This window comes from Talpa europaea (assembly GCF_964194135.1).
Source record: "Talpa europaea genome assembly, chromosome: 14".
NCBI classification, from domain to species: domain Eukaryota; kingdom Metazoa; phylum Chordata; class Mammalia; order Eulipotyphla; family Talpidae; genus Talpa; species Talpa europaea.
In genome coordinates, this window is record NC_140082.1 from 39,708,338 (window position 1) to 39,728,207 (window position 19,870).

The window sequence follows — 19,870 nt, forward strand, 5'->3', positions numbered from 1 at the left end:
GGACTCACGACTCACCAAGAGTACTTTCACAACCAAAGAGGACTATTTTGTTGAAAGTCTCTGTTACTGATTTTATATAGTTACTTGCTTTACTGCTCAGTACATCTTTTCTGTTGATAAGAATGGAATGCTATTTAAGTAGTGGTGGCCCCAAAAGACACAGGGCTAGGTGCTGGACCTCATGCTGCTCAAAGTACACCCAGGAGGTTGGGTGTATGCCTGAGAATGCTTCCCACACTGGCTGGCTGAGTTTGCTTAGTAAACTGAAGCAACCAATGACTGGACTCTGAACAGATATGCAAACTCTCAACAACAGAATAATAGGGACAAAACATTTTCTGTAAGATGTTTCTGGTGGGCTTTCTTTCTGATGCTTTTTAGTTATTTAGAAATTTAGTATTTCATAAAAGGAATAAACAGAATACTGCAGCTTCTCACCCAGAGCTGCACTGGAAGACTTCTGGGAATTTCTCAGTTAAAATGCTATAAGCTGCCATATGTAACACTCATAGCAGTTGCCTGTCAGGCAAACAATGTCATTTAAAGTGGCCTGAGAGAAAGCTACTGTTACTAACTAGCAACCAGTTACTAACTAGTAATGAAGGGAGCAGCTTCTAAGGTAAATACTATTCTGTTTGTGACATAAGCAGATAGCTCTTGACAACAAGGTCAGAATATAAAAAATAAAGCTATAGGATATCCTTAGAATATTTCAGAACCAGTATTCCTCAGGCTTTGAAGAATAATATGTATTCCTTAGTTGCAGACATCAGTACTCCTTAGAAAAGCCCTCTTTATAACAATATGCAGTTCAGAATCATCACTGTAAAGTCCAGTAAGTTTTGGGACCTGTTCATATTACCTGGCAGCATATTGAAGTGATCTGGGTCAGTATCTACAAATAATGAAGAGAGAAACTTTCTATGATGTGGTCAAAGTTGTTGAAACCATTTTAAAATGACAGTAGTCACATGCTGAAGATATTACAAATGTGTGTAAGACATTCCCTAATCTTAAAGTAAAGATACTCCTGAGGTACTGCTTCTCTTTTACTTTAAGGGAAAAAGAAATGAAGAAAATCTTAAACATCTTTCTGAGTAACAGATTAATAAAATTGCTGGGTTATACACTAAACCAAATGAGTGTAGGTGGACACCACTGAAAAACATGAATAAAAGCGCACAGTCACACTAGAAGTTTTACGTCATATTTGGAATAAAGAATGAGCAACTTTTGATCCTGTCAAGGTTTCTCCATATCCAATTATTGATAACAATGCCCAAGCATCATTATTTGAAGGAACATTCAGGATTTAAGAGTCTGGAAATGTCAATGTTCCCTAGAGGCCCAGATTTTCAGATGCAGAAACTAGAGAGAATGAACTCATGGATATATTGTTTCAGTGAATCAGTATCTACAAGAAATAAGTGTAAAATCAGAAATGTAGGTCTTTTCATCAGATGAGATATTTGTGCTCCTTGAACCAAATCCAGGTTCCCACGTCTCTGATTAAACAAGACAAGGGCTTCACACTTTATGGGAATTCAGAACGTTCTTCCCAAAGCAAGGTGGACCAGAGCTCATCACCATTTTCTGAGAAAGGCCAGATAGTAAATATTTTCAGCTTTGAGAATACAGGGTTGATCCCTGTCTCAGCTTACCCAGCTCTGCTATTGTGATGAGAATGTGGTCATAAATAATGCAGATGAGCCCTGAGTAAGGCTGGATTCTAATGAAACTTTGAATACTGAAATTGAATTCCTTGTAATTTTCTGATGTCACAAATAATTATTCCTCTTTTGATTTTTTTTCTTCAACCATTTAAAAATGCAAAACCCATTCCTAGCTCATGAGCAGTACAAAAAAAAGTGTTGAGGTTGGTTTTAGTCCATGGGCCATAATTTGCATATCCCTAGAATGGACTCTAAATTCTGTGAAGGTGGGGTCCACAAAGATACAGAGCTCAATGTTTTCTTGCCAAGGCTTTGTACAGTATTAGGCACATAGTAAATGCTCAATAAATAATACCTGAATTGAACTGATGGCAGTCATTACTAACTAATCTCACTAACCACTAGAAAAATATTCCTGTAGTTGAAATAAAAGGTTATGAGATACTTCTAAAATGTGAAAGTTATTCACACCCAACAAGTCTGTGTTAGCATATTTTGGCTACTTACATGACGCTTTTTTTTTTTCACTTCTGGTTTGTGAACCATTCCACTGACAAATGACACCAAAAAATTACTATTGCCTAACAACTAAGGGCTCACTCATTGAGCTTATAGTCATCCGGGCTACTTGTTGGAAACATGGATGTTTCAGCCTCATCCCCAAGGCTGGTTCTAAACAAGTACATCAGGTGTTCTAGGCATCAAAGCTCCAAGTTCTCTTCTATAACTATTTGTAATTGCAAAACATATATATAAATATATGAATTTTATCTACACATAAACTGTCCAAGTTATTATGAGTATCAATAGGGTTTCCTGCAGTATTTTCTATAACCACTTGAAACAATGAAATAGAAAGTTTATAAGAAACCTCAATATTTGGGCAGAGTGGCCCAAAGACATGCCATTTGTCATCCCATACCACTGGGATGGCAGGAGTCCCTCAGTGACCATCACTTTCTAGGTTAATTTTCTAATAGACCTATGTTCATTTTTTTCCCCCAGTACTGACACAATGAAATTAATTCTCCTCTACAAGACGAGCAAAACACCACATTTAATGCCAATATTAATGGTAAAAAAACTTGGATTTACCAACTTCTGCATGTGGAATGCATTTAACCACAGGGATTCCCTGCAGCTCCATACTAAGTCTCCTATAAATAATCCAGCTACCGTCATTTGCTCTTGAGATTCTTGGACAATTTTTTTTTTAACTTTAAAAGAATGTGAAATTTTAACAATCCTTTCTTAAGCTGTCACAAATATGCCTTCTTACTCATAAGTAAGAGTTGGAACTCAGGAGATAATTCAAACTACTAAGAATGTCTTGAGGTGGATTCTTTGAGCATGTTGGAAAGCCTGCCTCCACTCGTATGTCATTCCCTACTTGGGATGTTGGTCCTATATTCACTAGAGAACAGTGTTTACAAATTTATTCATTCAGGTTTACAAACAGCACTAAATGCTACTCTAGTTCTATCTGTATTTATTAATTTTGATGAAGTAAATGCTTTTCTCTCTGATAATAAAAAGGTCAGCAAGTTTTAACTAAGTTATAATAAGTTTTATAGCATCAATCTGGGGTGAATGATCAACTACGAAGACAATGGCTCAAATTAACTCTATAGCCCATAAAATGACTTATGGAAAAACAATGTAGTATTTCTAAATCCTCCATATTCACATATTAACAAAGAAATTGCTAAAATATTATCAGTTACAGCGAGATTATATGTATGTCAGGAATTCCAACTTTCAATAGTAAATGCATTTGGGGGGGGGTAATTAAGCTCCTTCGTGACTTGTTATAGGGATCTGAGAATAGAAAAAGGACATTCAAAAAAAAAAACTATGGAACACAGGTTTTTGTATTTACTGTTGCTTTCTTATTCTACCAGATACTTTTAAAGTATCTAGTCTTTAAAGAAAGAATAAGACTCAAAAGGAAAGTGCATAATGTATTCCTTGGTGTAAGAATTCTTATCTGAAAATAAGTTACATGTCTCTGTTTTCAGGTCATGGAATGAACATTATTTGTTCTCTGGTTAATGAGGCAGACCATATTTTCAGCACATGCAGAGACAATAAAAGAAAGTATGTGCTTTGTACATATTATCAATTCATCAATATTGGAAACAAAATGAGCTCTCTATCTAGATACTAGTTTTAACTATCCTGATGTAGAATCCAGACCAACTATTATCTCCTTATTAATCCCTTAGCATTAAAAATAAAAGATAAAGATATATATATAACAGAGGTCAAATACACTCCAACTAACAACATTTCACACACCCATAACATTTTTAAGTTCAGCATGGGAGGGCACTGTAGAAAGCATTCTTTCTTGCTTGCTTGGGTCCAGGTAGTTTTATAAAGAGATATGATAATTATAAATGAGAGTTTACAGTTTCATGTCCTACATGCAATATTTTACATGTTTTTTGGTTTTATCAATGATCCCATAACTTTTTCCTCTAGTAAAGTTTATAATGAAGAGCAAAACTACCTTATAAAGTACCTTGTTCAGACAAAGATCTTTTAAAAATAATTCTCTATTTTGTTAGTGTAAAAATGATATTATAATCTAGTTGTATTTCAAAATTATAAGAATATTTGATTAATGTTTACTTGTAGTTTTCAATATTGCGACTTTTTTTTTTTAAAGATTTTTTTTTTTTTAAACTATGAACCAGAGACACTTTTTGGGGGGTGGAGGGCGGGAGGGGAGGGATTGGGGTCAGAATGGGGGGATTGCAATTGTATGGGGAATATAAAAATAAAATTTATTAATTAAAAAAAAATAAAGATTTTTTTTTTAATAGAGGAATGTTTTTATTTATTTATTTGTTTGCTTGTTTGTTTTGTTTATACATGCACTGGGTACAGTCAGAAGCGCGGGAGGGTGAGAGAATTCACCAGAGCCAGAGCAGGGAGCAGAGCAGGCAGAAGGACCGAAGGACACTGCTGAGGGGAGCAGCGGGCAGCAGGAGAGGTCTGCGCGCCATGTGGGACCCTCCTCCGGTGGCCGGGGAGCAGCCAGGGATTGAACCGGCGCTACAGAGGCTGCAGGCAGCTTTGCAACCCAGCGCTCTACCGCTGAGCCACCGGGGAGGCCCGTGACTATTTTTTTTTTAAAAAAAACCTCATGGTTTCCATTTTATTTAAAAATCAAATCTCCATTACAGATTTGTTAATATGTATCTTGAGGTAAATGCACTTTTTTGGGGTGAAAACGTTAATAATTTCCCACACTCACAAAAAGATTGACTAGAAAGCAAGAACAGTTTCACAGGAGATACATAATGACTTTGTGTTCAAAATGTTTTCATTTCACATTTAGTTCCATCTCATTCTGAACATTAAATTAGGTTTCTCCCTATTTTGGGAATTAAATACCAAAACCGTATGGCCTACATATCCCCCCAAAAATGAAAAAAAAAAAAAAAAATGGCTCCAGAAGCAAATTTCTGTTTCTAATTTCAAATGTAGCTTTCACCTGATTTTTTCTTTAGCCACCTGAATAAAATTCGTAGTGTAAAATACTCCAAAAACAACTCATCCAGAACTAAGTGAGCACTGATTAAGTATCCAATCAAAACTCCAGGTAGCCTCCTAATGACAATTTAATCTTGGTTTAGATTTAGCAGACCAGTTCAATTTCTTCTTTTTCAATGTCTAATGAATATAACCTATATGAAAAATATGTAGTATCTAGGGTTTAACATCAAGTTAAAAAGTTAGTTTTAAATGCTTTCTACAGACTTTTTTTCTGTATATCTATTTTTAAAATATTAAGTTCCCTGTAAAACATTTGTCTTCATTCTAAGTAAGTTGGCAGAAATAGGGAACAGATTCTGTTCATTTACAGACACCACTATGTGGCTCTCCTCCTCCAATTTCAGGAGAACCTAACAATCAAGAACAGGTCAGGGAATAGGTCTCTGTAAACTTGGAAGAGCTTTTAGGATTTGATGTAGAGCCAACTATTTTTAAATTATTAATAAAAATCTCCCACAGATACTGCTTCATTTCCCTATCTATAGTTACCTATGTTTCTGTATCTTATTAGTGGGCTAAGTTGATTCACCATTAACATACATTTTAAAGTGCCTGATCCTTAAACAGAGAAGAATGCTATCTGAAACATTCTGGGGAATGAACATTTTTTAGTTTTTAAAAACACATTGGAATAATCTATCCCCTATCCATTACTGTGACTAAGTACTTTTTGTTTTGTAATTTAAATTGATCCTTTCATATAAAAGCACAATAAATATGTCCTAAATGGGATATAAAATTTTTATATCAATTATAAAAGCCTAAGATAAAAATCTTTGGAGGGATGGGATTTCACTCCATTTTAGAGACACAAACATAGAAAAAGAAAAAGAGTTAATGTGGTGCAGAACTTTCTATGGGCTCATAGTAAAAGCACACAATACAGTTCAGAGCCCTGAAATCTGCTCCTGAATGGCAAATATTAGTCCAAATATAAAAATTTCATTTATCTGAATTTAAAAGGAGCATTAATAACATGAGTCAACAACTTCTCTAAGTTATTAAAACAAAATTCACTTATGTAAGGAAAATGAACATATTAAAAGATGATGGAGGAAATAGAGGCCCACTTTTACTACACATCTCAAAATTGTTATGCAGGAACCTGTCAACTATTTTGCTTTGCTGTACAGTTATTTTCCCCAAAGTAAACTGTCTTAGATTAGATTCAGAGCAAATGCAGCATCAGATAGCACAGCAGTTAAACTGTGCACTCAGTATTGTATGCACTACATGGCATCTTACAGCTAGGATGCAGCGCTTGCTTGCACTCTGCTATATACTGAAGGAAAAAGGTGGGAGTGGTAAATAGCTTATTTATATCTTCCCTTAAGAATTTTTTCAAATCATAACGATGGCATGATGGGGAGAACAAAACCAGACTGTCATGAGGCCAATTTTTATACCAAACATGCATCTAATAGAGTAGCATAGGCATTCATAATATGAATGTTCTAAAGCTGCACTGATAAACATGTGCCAAACAGAATTCATTTCATCAGTCTCACAAGCCACAGTTAAAGAGCTCACTAATATGTGGTCAGTAGCTCCTACTGGACAGCACAGGGACAGAACATTTCCATCACCACTGAGAAGGCCACCCGACAGCTCTGAAAGGCCAAAATGTCTAAGCAAGGGGGTGGTCCTAGGGTTGTTTTTTTTTTTTTTAATCACATATTACCTTGTCCGTGTATGAAAAAATTCAAATATATGCTCACCAGCAGGACTGGAGGTTAGTAAATGTGCAATGCCTATACAAACACACACACGTGCACACACACACACCCCCAACCCATAAGTACATACTAATACACAAAAAACACATGCCCACACTGACAGACATGTACACATGCCTGCCTGCATACACACAACAAACACAAGCACATGCACACACCCATGCATGCAATATGTATATCCAACATGCACACAGACTTGCACACACTACACAGGTCTGCCTTCTATAGTCACAGCATCAAAGGATAAAATGACTCATCCTAACTCTATATATGAAATGAAGCAAAATTAAAATGAGACAACCACTGCACCTATCATATTGTTAAAAATAAAGCTGAAAAATACTTTCATGCTGGTATATATGGGTATAATTTCTGAAAGACAATTTGGTGATTTTTGTCAAAAACTGAAATATGCCCCTTCTTTCCATTTAAAATTTGAATTCCGCTCTTATTAATGCATTTATACTATGAAGATGATTAGACAGAATTACAAAGATATATGTAAATTAATTTTCTTTCATTTAAAAAAGTGTCTATATTGTGTTCGAAAGATATATCCTTCAGTTAAGTAAAATCTTAAAAGCAATTTTTACCTTAAAATTATGGTTTTCACAGTTCCATGCAGAAATAAACTAATAGCAGACTACTCTTCAGAGTAGAAAGAGTGGCATGATTCTGGATGCAGTCATATGAAATGACCCCCAATCAGTAAGGTGGAAGGATGGTGGAAAGGATATGTGAGAATAAAATGATGTCTAAGACATTGTTGAGAAGAAACAAACTGGCTACATCCAGTAAATAAATTACATTAGACATAGATACAAATGGATGAACGCAAACACACACACACGTGTGCGCACATGGGTGCACACAAATACACACACACACACAGAGGTCTGTGAGAATATCTACCTACTATATATCAGTATTTCCCTCTCTGAGTTGAATTTTTTATAGCAAACTTAAAATAATTAAAAAATCCCTTTTATTTTTTTAGATTCTCGGTAACAAGACTGTGATATTTAAAGGACATTATTTAAAGGACATTTCAAAGCAAAATGCTAATTTGATATCCATAAATTAATTTTGGGTAACAATCTAATGTATTTATATATTAATGGCTTAGTTATTTTCTTAGAAAGGCAAGACATTCCCAAAAAATACCCTTGGGATTGTGAAATTTTTTGGATTTACTGTGATAATTGATAAAATTATTTTAGATTGAGAAAAATTCCTATTTTAAAATATTTTAGAGATAGGTATGAGATAAAGTTGCTTGACTTGAAACAAACACAATAACAAAGCTGACAGCGAGGTGAGAATGAATCTATTCTCTGACTTTTTCAATGTAATGTAATATAAAAAAATCATCTTCAGATTACTATATTATGGAATATTAGAAATGTTTTATCTTTAAATTTAGTTACAATGGGGTTAACACCCTTACATTATTTTCACCTTCACTGAAATTTAGCTATGTCACTGTATCTTCAAAATTCCTCACTAGTAAATATAACTATATTTACTATATTCATCCCAAACATTAATTAAAAAGAAAAACTGATCATTATTCTGATTTGAAACTATAATTCCTTATTTAAGTATTAGTCAACTGAATCTCAATTCTCATAGTCCAATAATATTTAAATCTGGTCAGTCACACACATGTTACATAAAAATGGTTTATCTGACATTTTGTTTAAAAAGCAAATTAACCAAAAGCAGTACCTTAAAGTATTTTGAATTCCTTTTGAAATTCAATTGTTATTTACCCCTTTTCTCAGGAAAGGAATTTTTGTACTTAACTTTTTCTTGCACTGAACAAAACAACAGATCTAACATAGAAATGACTATTTCTTTGGAATTTTTAAAGCTTGCGATTAAACATCTCCAAGCCAGCCATGGCCTTTCTGAGTCTAACCAAAAAGCAGCTCACACAACCCATGAACAAAATGTGTACATTGTGGGCCTCCACTAGTGGCGCAGCAGTTGAGCGCTGGGTTGCGAGGCTGCCCGCAGCCTCTGCAGCGCCAGTTCAATCCCCAGCCACCGGTGAGGGTCCCACCAAAAAAAAAAAAAAAAAGTGTACATTGTGATTTTCTTATTGCCTCATAGCATTTCAATAGGCATAATTAAACTTAACAAAGATAAAACAAAAACCAAAGGGAAGAAAAAAATAAATAGGATAGGGTAAGTTAAATTCCACTAAGACCATCACATTTCTGTGTGAACCAGTAACTCTCTGGAATTAAAAAAAAATACCATCTAATTAGTAAAGAGTAGAGCAAACACATACAGAAAATGGAATATGTCAACCTGACAGTGACTTCTGGTAGAAGTATTAAACATTTTCTTCATAATTGTTCAATTTCAAAAAACATCTATAGTAAGATTTAACTCATTCTCAAAGTGTTTCACTCAAATTCTCTACTATGAAAAAAAGAACTATATAGTAAATATCAACATGCTAAAGCAGTGAGGACACAGAATTGTGCTTCATAAGTTCCTAAGTCCGTATTATGAAAACTCTGAATTTGATACATGATACTATCCCTTTTATCACTCTATTTTGCACCTTAATGGTTTTGTTCTTAAGATCTCATTAATTCTTTACTTCCTCTTGTAATAAAGTTGTTACCAGAAAACAGGAGATATACATTTATCTTTAAGACGCACAATCCAAATCCATGAGAAGAAAATGGGAATATTAATGCAGTTCCCACACCACTGGTATACCAATTTCTTTTAGATATCATAAACTGTTGAACTCAAAGACGAAGTCCTGCAACTTCAAATGTGACACAAATATCACTGGACTTAGGAATTTATCACTGCTGTCTAGCACTTATGAATTTGATTATAAGTAATTAAGTATTATTTTTCAAATGCTATTCCAATTTTGTCTGCCTACTGAATATGTAGTATAGTAGTGGTTAGAAAGACCAAGTATACTCTATGAATACAAAGTCATACTACTAAGGGAAGACTAGAATATACACTATATTTTGCTCATCATGCTGGGTAAATTTTTGACCTGATATCAAAGGTCATTTTTGACTGATATGAAAGAGGGGGAAAATTATGAAGACAAAACACTTTTTTTGAAAAATAAATGAATATTTAAGTCACTTAAGTATTACCAAACATTCACAAACTGAACTCATGAGTAATCTGGGCAATTTACATGGTTTCAAGTAACAATCTTAATAACTGTAAATATAAAACAACAGAGCTCATAATCAAATAATTCCTGAAAATCAGCATCAATGCCATATGTAATGCAGTATTTAGGCATCACACATCATCCGAATACACACACATACCACATTCTGCAACCAACAAGCACAGCTATACCTTTCAGTGGGAAAAAAAAACGAATGAAAATAATTGAGGAAAGTACCTATGTTACCTACTAGACTGTTTTGTTTTAAATAATTAATTTTTTTATTTAAAATTGTTCCATTCCTCCACCCTCCAAATAAAATATAAGCAAGAAATAAACTAACCATGTCATGACAAAAAAATAAAGGCAACATTACGTGGATATAAAATGGGAAGTAGATACAGAATGTTTCCAACAATGTGCCTTTTGCTAGCTGTGTTTCCTGAGCAGCAAGAATCCTGCAATTTAGTAGACAGGACTGACTGACAGACCTTGGTATAGGACAGTGTTTCTTGATTCCCAAAGGCTATCTATTAAAGAAGTCACACAATCCAGAGGCAAGTGTGAAGGGAGAGAGAGTACATTTTTATGTGATTAAAACTTTTCTAAAATCCATTCCCTGAATATGTTAGGTGTTCTGGAATGTCCATTTATGAGTGCTCTATGTTTATTCACCATCATTTCAGTAGGTCACCCCCACCCTCCAGTACTTTATCCATACTTTAACCTGACAAGACCACCTGGGATTTCTTTGTGAAGCTATTATTAGTGAATTCCAACCCTCTGACCAGCACATGAAAGCTCATAGGTACTCACCCTGCAAACTGGGCACTGCCAGTGACTACTGCTGTCTCTAAGCCTGTACTCATCAGACAAACACTTGGAATGATACACACGAAAACACAGGTCACATATCAACACCTCTCCAGGCAAATGGCATTCAAAACAATACCAGTCATGATTTTCTGTTTCCCAGTCCTACAAAAAATACAAAATAATTTCGTATGACATTTTGTCAATATCTGCAATGACTAAGAACAAAATTGAAACTAAAGTCCATCAGAAGTTAGGCATTATAAACAATTTTAGACATTTACTGTGTTAAAACAAGAGGGAAAAATACCTAGAAATTTGCTTTTTTGTATTATTTTCAATTTTTTCCTAAACAGTATTAATATTCAGAAATATCTTAAGGTGATCTAATAGCAAACCAGTCCAAAATGAAATAAGTCCAAAGCCAACCCCAGTTCTAACATTATCTTTCATTTTGAAATATAATCTATGGAATAACTTCTTCAGCAAACTGAATACCAAAACAACATCTTAACTTAGTATTTCAAATAAACAAACCTCCATTTTGTTGTGTTTTGTTTTTTTTTTTTTAAATATAGTAAGTACTTAGCACACTGTGGGAACAGAAAATAATAATAAATGGTGATGCTCACTATTCTTATCTTCTCATTCATGGTATTGGATGCTTTATTGAAAATAACCATTAATCAGAATGTCCATGTTCTGATAGGTTGTCAAATTTTCAGGGTCTGTTGAATTTGGAAAAATAAATTGAAAATGTGAAACTAAAGGTTTAATCACATTCTCCAGTGGATACTACCATTAAAAAAAAGGAAGCAGGCTTATTTTTTTAATTGCAACTATTTCTAGAAATAAAAACATAACTGCAGGTATACGGGTACTCTTTAATCTTTTTTTTTTTAACATTACTTTTTTTTTTACAGTCAATGACATTTAAATACAAACAGGAACATGTTTTATAAAGTCTCTTAATTTAGAATTCATTCTTCACAAACATCACTCTTAGCTTTTATCAAAAAATACCTGTGAGAGTGATAGATTAATTCTCAACCTTCTTTTAGATGTGGTAACTAAATAAACAAGGGAAAAACACACATTTAGTGTAATCCTGGCCACTTCCAACTGGGATCCTAAAATTTTGAATTTGAACTCTACCATCATTTTTCTCTTTATAAATCAGTCTACATTTTGACTCCAAGGTTAACTAGCTATCAGTAACTACCCCCCAAAAAAATGGGTTTCTAGAGAGCACCTAAGGCTCACATGTTTTGCTGCCTGTCCAGATAAGAGATCTACTACTCACTCCTTCAAAAGGGAAGGTAGTCACTAATGTTCCAAAATGTGCTTCTTCCAAACTATGTGCAGGGTCAGATAAGAGTACATTAGCAAACTCTGCCAAAACGTCATTGTATGGGCTTGTTTTTTATTAAGAAATTGGTGGTCTGTAGCAGCTAAAGAAAAAAGCAAGACCATTTTTAGTTATTTGCTACAGAAATATATTCTCTGAAAACTTACTTTGGTAGAATGTTTTCATCAGATTGCTTAAAAATCATAAAGTATTATTACTATTACATAAAGCCTTAATCTGTGCATGGTAGAAAAAAATCTACCCCATAAAATTTGGCATAGTAGCACCACTGAGACACAGAATGTGTGTGGGGCTTGGCTGTATCCAAAAACTGTCCCATTTCATATGGTGCATATGTAAGTTTCATTTTAGCTATTTTAATTTTTGTCAGAAATCACTAATTATGCTTCAGTGGAGATGATATACCTTGTTCTATTTTTAATTAGTAGCATTCTTTCCAAACCCAAAATTAAATTATTTCAGAAAATTTTCTTCACAATTACTCAGAAACATCTTGGGTGACTTATGTTTGATTCATTGTGAACAAATGAAACTGCCATTTTTTAATCACTTGAATTTTTTTTAACAGAAATTCATCTTCCTGGGACTTTCAAAATGGTAGTTAACTATCATAATTAGGTGAACCAAGAAAAAGAAGCAAAAGAGATTCTCCATAATACCGCCTACCTTTTTCCATCTCTATCCTCTCTGTTTACCCTTAAAACAAAGATAAAAATAACTCTTCAATGGGGTGTTTAATTCTAGGCCTATTTTTTGCAACAATTCTAGAAATGAAAGCACAATTCAAGTGAAATAAAAGTAGAGGAACATTTGGATATATGTTTATATAATGGCATACAAGATATTTTCATCATCGGACAGAGAAGAAAATATGGGCTGGGAATATTCATCCTGTTCATTCTTTTAATCAAAGCAATAGCTGTTTAAAATACACAAAACATGTAAAATCAAGTTCAAACGTTATTAGGTTGTGAATCCAGAAAACATTTTTCTGAGGATAAGTGATAAAAGCATGTTTATTATAGGTCAACTTGCCTATAACGTTTTAGTAAGCAGAATTCATTCACAGAGTGCTTTTGATAACACTAAATGTATACCAAAAAGCTAAGTCTGCATTTTCACTGGATTTTACTGTATGTCAGCAACTACTCTAGATATAGCCTGATCAACAGCATATGTGAAATGTTACCTCAATACAAGAAATGTTTTAAAAAGCAAACCTACTAACACAAAATTAAACTAGAAGTAAAGATAGTATGATTTTAACAAATAATACTAGTAAGAGTGAACTAAGCTAACCTAAATAAAGACACAAATGTAATACAAAAAAGAAGGCAGAATTAAAGTAAAATAACAGTGCAAAATTAGTTCACCTTGTTTGGGGTTGCTGTCCTGGAGAAAGGCTGCATACTGTAGGCCTTTCAAAATAAAAACAAAATAATCTTGGTCTCTCTACTATAACTTTGCTCAATATCAGCCAATATACAGAGCTAAAGGGATTATGGTACATGGTCAAACTACTTATTCTTTGCTATACAGCATATTATTTTGCAAATAATATCAACTGATAATTTATGAATGTGCTAATCATTAATGAAGACAGTGGCATGCAAACTCAAGAGTCATTACTAGTTTAAGAGGAAACTTGACACTAAGACAAAAGCTACAAATAGACACAGAAAAACTCCATCTCTCAAAATTTATGTTCCATGAAACCTATAATATTAGAAAAACATTTTCCTAACAAATTCAGTGCCATTATAAATTTGCACAAGACTATGAATGCATGTCTTATTGATGTAACATTGGCTTAAAGATTAAAGATGGCTTTTAAAAAATTTGGAGTGTATTAAACTCAGTGTTTCACTAACACTGTGAATTTTATACAGGCTATCTTCAGAACCCAATAGGAAACATTCCACCACCCACCAACAGCCTGCTGACCTGTCTCTGTCATTATTTACAACATTTAGTTAAGACTTCGTTACCAGGCTGGCTCAAATCCTAGCTCTTGCCTCAGGGGCTATGTAATCTGGGGCAGAATACTTAACTTCTCTGTTTATCATGCTCTATTTGTAAAATGAACAAAATAATAAAGTCTAGTTTATAGGGGTTTGGTAAGGATCAAATGAGCTACTACGCTTAGTTATGTGTTAAGCTGATGTTACTAAGATGATCTATTTGCTACAGCTTACAAAACATGAATTGACTAGACACACACAAAGTTGATACTTGTAATTATACACATGTGCATTTTTCAGGAATTTAAGTTTATTACAACAGCTGACTCCCACAACATTTATGTAAGCTAGAGAGAGCAAGAAACAGTTAATTCAATTTAGAAAAAACATGGAAGCTAGGGGCTCAGTGGGAGAACTGTGTCCCAAATTATACTCTTCTCCTATACAATGAAGATTCTAAATTTTAAAGTAATTCCCTATTTCTACTTAATGAGCAGATAAATCTTACACTATCAAATATGTGTTTGATGTGGTATTTTAACATATATAAATGTAAAACTCTCTACAATTCTAGGGTTAGCTTAATTCTGTTAATAGAATTCTGTTAATCATTGAGAGGTAAGAATTTAATGATTAAATATCTCAATAATTATAAAATGTTATTCATTTAAAAATAAAAATATTATGACATTGCTTAGTGAAACAGAACTGAGACAGGAGAAAAAAAAGAATTCACACTCTCACACACACACACAAAATCAATATAAGCTGGGAAGAGTATAACAGGATAGCATGACCCAAAATATCTTAATGATTAAATGGAAATTTATTACCAAAGCAAGAATATTTTCTAAGTATAAGTACACTACAGTTTGACTGCACATAGAATCATAGTATAGCTGGTTTCTAATTAATTAATAATTGCTAATATTTTATTTAACAGATGATTTACATTTTTGTACCAGAGACAGATAATGGACATTTGGAAGAATATGAAATCCTGCAGTTAATTAATATAAATATAGTAAAATAGAGTTCACACTAAAAAGTCCACAGTATCTACTGGGTTTTGCACTTACAGTATTCAAAATACAGAATTAATTTATCACTAGTTATACAAGAAAAATGCAAAGATGCAAACTTAAAAAATTCTTACTATCCTGTATTTATGAAGTGGGCTGGGAGAGTTAAGTTGTTTGAATACAACAGGCCTCTCTTAATTTCTGTTCAAGAACAAAGCAAGGGAGCGCTTCTTGCCATGCTTGTTTAATGCTATGATTTCTGAAGAGTAATACCATAAATCCAATCCTACCCTTTATGTAAAAGATGTGAGCCTAGCTAAGTTTTAAGAATTACATAAAACATAGCTTCTTTAAATTGATCATTTTGAATCAGGAGGAGCTGATAAGAGAGAAGAATCTATTTTGTCCCTCTGTAAATTAAAACTAAATTCATTTATCTCCAATACATTATGTTAATCTCAAGAAGCCACAAGATGTGTATTTTCATTAGTTATACTACTTAAAAGATGTTAAAACCTTAAATAAATGAGAATTAGCAAAAAATATGGAATTAATTCTACTTTTCCACTTCAGCCTATTTTAAAAGTAACCTGAGGTCTTCCCTATTAGGAGGACAAAATGGATTATTTGCAAAGAAAGTCCTCAAGCTGAAGTAAGGCATCAAGGCCACAACCTGAGTTCATGTCTACATTTAATCCAGATCATATATAACAAAACAAACTGTAGAAGGATTCTAACTAAAAATAGAAGCTGTGCTTCCTAATCTGATACATTTTTTTGAACTGGCAGGAACTCTAAAAGAAGAAATGAAACCCTGAATACAGAAAAGGGAGGTAAATGAAGAGAGGAGTTAAACTGTAGTTTCTAAAAACATTGTATTTTGAGATTTCGAAGTCATCTTTCTATACTGGTGCCCCAATTATTTAATATCTGATCAAAAGTATCTGTCCAATGATAGAATAGCCTAATGAGTTTGTGCAGGGGATTATGAATAAAGTGGAGGTTATCAAATAATTAACTGCTTCAATATCAAAACACATATTCGACTATGCTTTATCTACCAGCCAATGATCTGTAACTCAAGGTACTATCCCTGCAACATTATAGTTAGATACTTTTATAAGACCTTCCTATCTTCAGTGAATATTGTATGAGTAAAGGAGTTTAATTCATAAAATATAAATTTGTTTATTATGAAGGGAGTTATTAAATATCAAACAGCCCAGCAAGTGGTAAAATTCTGCCCAAGAAATATGTATCTCAAATATTCAGAATAAAATCCATATTTCACTGTGATGAAATATGGATTGACAGTAGCTATGAATGTGTATTTTTTTAGACCAAGCAGATGATGAAGCAATCTATAAAAACATGTCATATTCCCCTAAAAAAAAAAAAAGAAAGAAAAAAAGCTTTGATATAACAAAATGTCAACCAGATATTACAAAGTTTCATCCTGTGCCCTGGTCACTGATCTTTTACCAATGTAATTTCAAAAGCTACAGAACAGCTCCAGAAGAATTATATAGATGATATGATGTTAATGATATACAAAATCTTAAGTTTAAGATGGTCATAGAAAATTTTACAAGAGTATTGCTCAGGGTCAGTAAAGTTATTTTAAAAGCTGGTTAATACATATACTTTTTCTTGTTGACTTTATGTAAACATTTTTAGTAACCTACATACTTGGATTCTATTTTCACCATGAAGATGAAGACTGCCTAGTTTTATTACAGTTTCTCCAAATGAATTATCACTTAACCATCACAAATGATGGTTAAGATGAACATCTCACAATGTCTAAGTGTCCTAACAGTCTAATAGAATGAATCTCAGTAAAATGGAGGCCAGTTGACTCATACAGGCTTCCTCTTAAACAGATTACATGTAATGATATCCTAACACAATATCAGCATTAGGTTTTTATTACACAATTACTGGATTTAATAAAAATAATGTTCAAGATAGGCAAATTTTTCAACTATATCAAGCTTTAAAAAAATAAGCAGAAAAAAGGTAGCAGATATGGAATAAAAACTGACACCAGCAAACTCTTTGTTCCACTATGGTTCAGTGGCTTACCTTCTCTTTCTCAATGTAACTGTGGAAATGAAAACAAAGTCCAATCTCTCTGCTAATTCAAAGTATCTCAGAGGATATAAGTTGTGGGAATTATCAAAAGAAATCAATTTTTCCCTAGCTCTGATGTACAGCTACTATTTTTAGAGGATATAGAAGGAAATGTTGCACTATCAATTTTTCAAATTATAGACCTTCCTGAGTGAAGAACATTTGTAATTTTCAACTAAAGGCTTAAAAATAAATAATGAAAACATCCTAGCCCTTTCCTCCCCAAGGCCACATAAACATACTTGACATGTTCTTCTCTTGACAATGAATCAGAAAGTCAACAAGATAAAGAATAACATACATCTTTCCACTTAAAAACTCGTTTTTACAAGATGAAAATGTATACATTGTGCAAAAATGAAAAATGTAAAAAATATAAAATTAAATTAAAAAATTTAAAAAATAAAATAAAACTCGAGTTTTTAGAAGCATCACATTATATACAACGTGAAGAAACTAAAAAGGAGGGTTCCAGGCTCAGATGCCAGCAAGCAGGGCTATGCAAATTAGTGTCCCTCCTAAGACATTTTACTGCCATATGCTAAAGTACTGTTAAATAAACTCCACAAGTATCTGATATCTGAGAAGATAATGGCACTTCCTAAGTACCGATCACAGCTGGCTCCCGTACACAGTGGCCCACCTGTATGGGCCATACAAACCCTACAAATACACAGAGCTGACCAGTTTGAGATGCTTCTGCTATGCTAAGTAAGGCACATGTCAATGATGTGTCTATTCTCAGAGCATAAAAATTTCAGCATAAAGAGTCCATGGACAGTTAGGCGGTACACCTGTGTCACAATCATGAAATACATAACCAGTAATTTCATCTTAAATATAGATGTGGTATCTTAAGGGAAAACCTCTTTACAAATATCTGCGTGTGAGGATACAAGTTGCAAAGCAGAGTATGTATAGGCTGCAAGTAGCTCCTGATGAGAATTTTTGCTTAGTAAGAGACCTGTGTGCTTTTGGTGTAATATATAGGTATTTCTTGTGTTAAGTATATTTACTCACTGACCAAAAGCTTCCTTGAGTAAAGTTGCATGCTTTATAAAGGTAACTTTAAAACATCAGTGGAAAATTCAAATGAGAAATGTTAATATACTCAGTGTAGCGGGAATGGAGATCAGTGGTGACAAAATGTCCTTAATGTCACATAACTAAATAAATGCTTGAGGTGGGCTTGAAACCCCCATCCATTATCACATATGAGACCTTACTTGTTTCTACTTACTACATTGTCTCTGAATTGGTTTTTAAATTGAGGTAACACTGGTTTACCTCTTAATATTTAAGTATTTTATAAACTAGGCATAATTTTTTATCCTCAATTGTAACAATATCAGACAGGCATACTAACTATAAAAATGTTCATAAGTAATACCCAACCAGAATTAACAAAATATGTACACTGGTTGTTGATTTATATATAAGATTTCAGCAGGAAAATTTTTTAAAATCATTATGCTAGATTCAGCAAAAATATAAAATTAAAAAATAGAATGCAGAGCCTAATATAAAAGTGAACATATAATCACTCACTGTTTATTGAATTAAACTGAACAAAAAAACCTTCAACTTGAAAAATAAGAAAGCACAAATCTAAAAAGGAGAAATCACTCTTAAGAAAAAAATGTACACATGATCCACAAATTGAAATTCTTGTAGACCATGTTATACTTACTATGAGCTAATTACTATATAAATGTCAGAAATGAACAGTTTAGCCTCCCTAAGTAAGTTTCCTCCATCTGTAAGTTTCAAAGTGCTTGGAAATCAGAATTTTTTTTATTATCTGGATAATTTTGGTATAAAATTGACTATAAACTATCAATTACTCGCCTTTAAATGTCTGACATAGATTTATACCACTTGATAACAATGGTATAACTATGCTCCAGGACCCAAAGTTTCTTCATTGAAAACAAAGCTTTACCTTGTTGTGATGAAGTCAAGGGGAAAATTACTCTAACATAAACGTTTTCACTGAAATCTTTAAGAACACTTCTAGTGCATAAATCAAATGTTAGCAGTGAAATTAAGTACTTTTTTCTTGCATGTTTTCTGTTTGTGGAACATGTAAATTTTCTTTCCTTAACATTTGAAGGCACAGATTAAACTGACAAAAAACAGTATTAAGACAGATCAGCTGTCTAAATTTGTAACTTACTGCTGCTGTGAGTCAGCTCCCCACAGAAAATATGTTAGTTTACTGCTTTTGATACTGAATCAGGTGAGTGTGTTTGCGGGCTCAACTGCTGCCAAGTCAAAGTTTGGGGGAGATATTTTTCCACAAAGAACCACTCTTTAAGATATGATATCATTTTTATATTAGAGTTTAGAGAACTCACAATAAAACACTCTAGAATACTTAACTACTAAGTCCATTCTTTTCAGACATTAAAAAAATTAATGTCTGTATATCTGAAA

The 19,870-nt window shown here is 33.2% G+C and overlaps 1 protein-coding gene across 10 annotated transcripts in view; it reads right to left on the reverse strand.

Annotated features, from left to right (window-relative positions):
- Positions 1 to 19,870, reverse strand: part of ZMYND11 (zinc finger MYND-type containing 11) — a gene marked incomplete at both ends in the record, with an annotated part of 68,133 nt that overhangs the window by 20,660 nt on the left and 27,603 nt on the right. For 5 of the 10 annotated variants that reach the window (XM_084253794.1, XM_084253792.1, XM_084253795.1 and 2 more), the window contains one exon: positions 10,953 to 11,114. The exons of 4 other annotated variants lie outside the window; for them this stretch is intronic. In XM_084253794.1, the coding sequence (XP_084109920.1) occupies positions 10,953 to 11,114 (162 nt within the window). Of the gene's footprint in view, positions 1 to 10,952; positions 11,115 to 13,691; positions 13,737 to 19,870 lie in introns of all 10 variants that reach the window. One more of the 10 variants, XM_084253789.1, reaches the window with a different exon arrangement.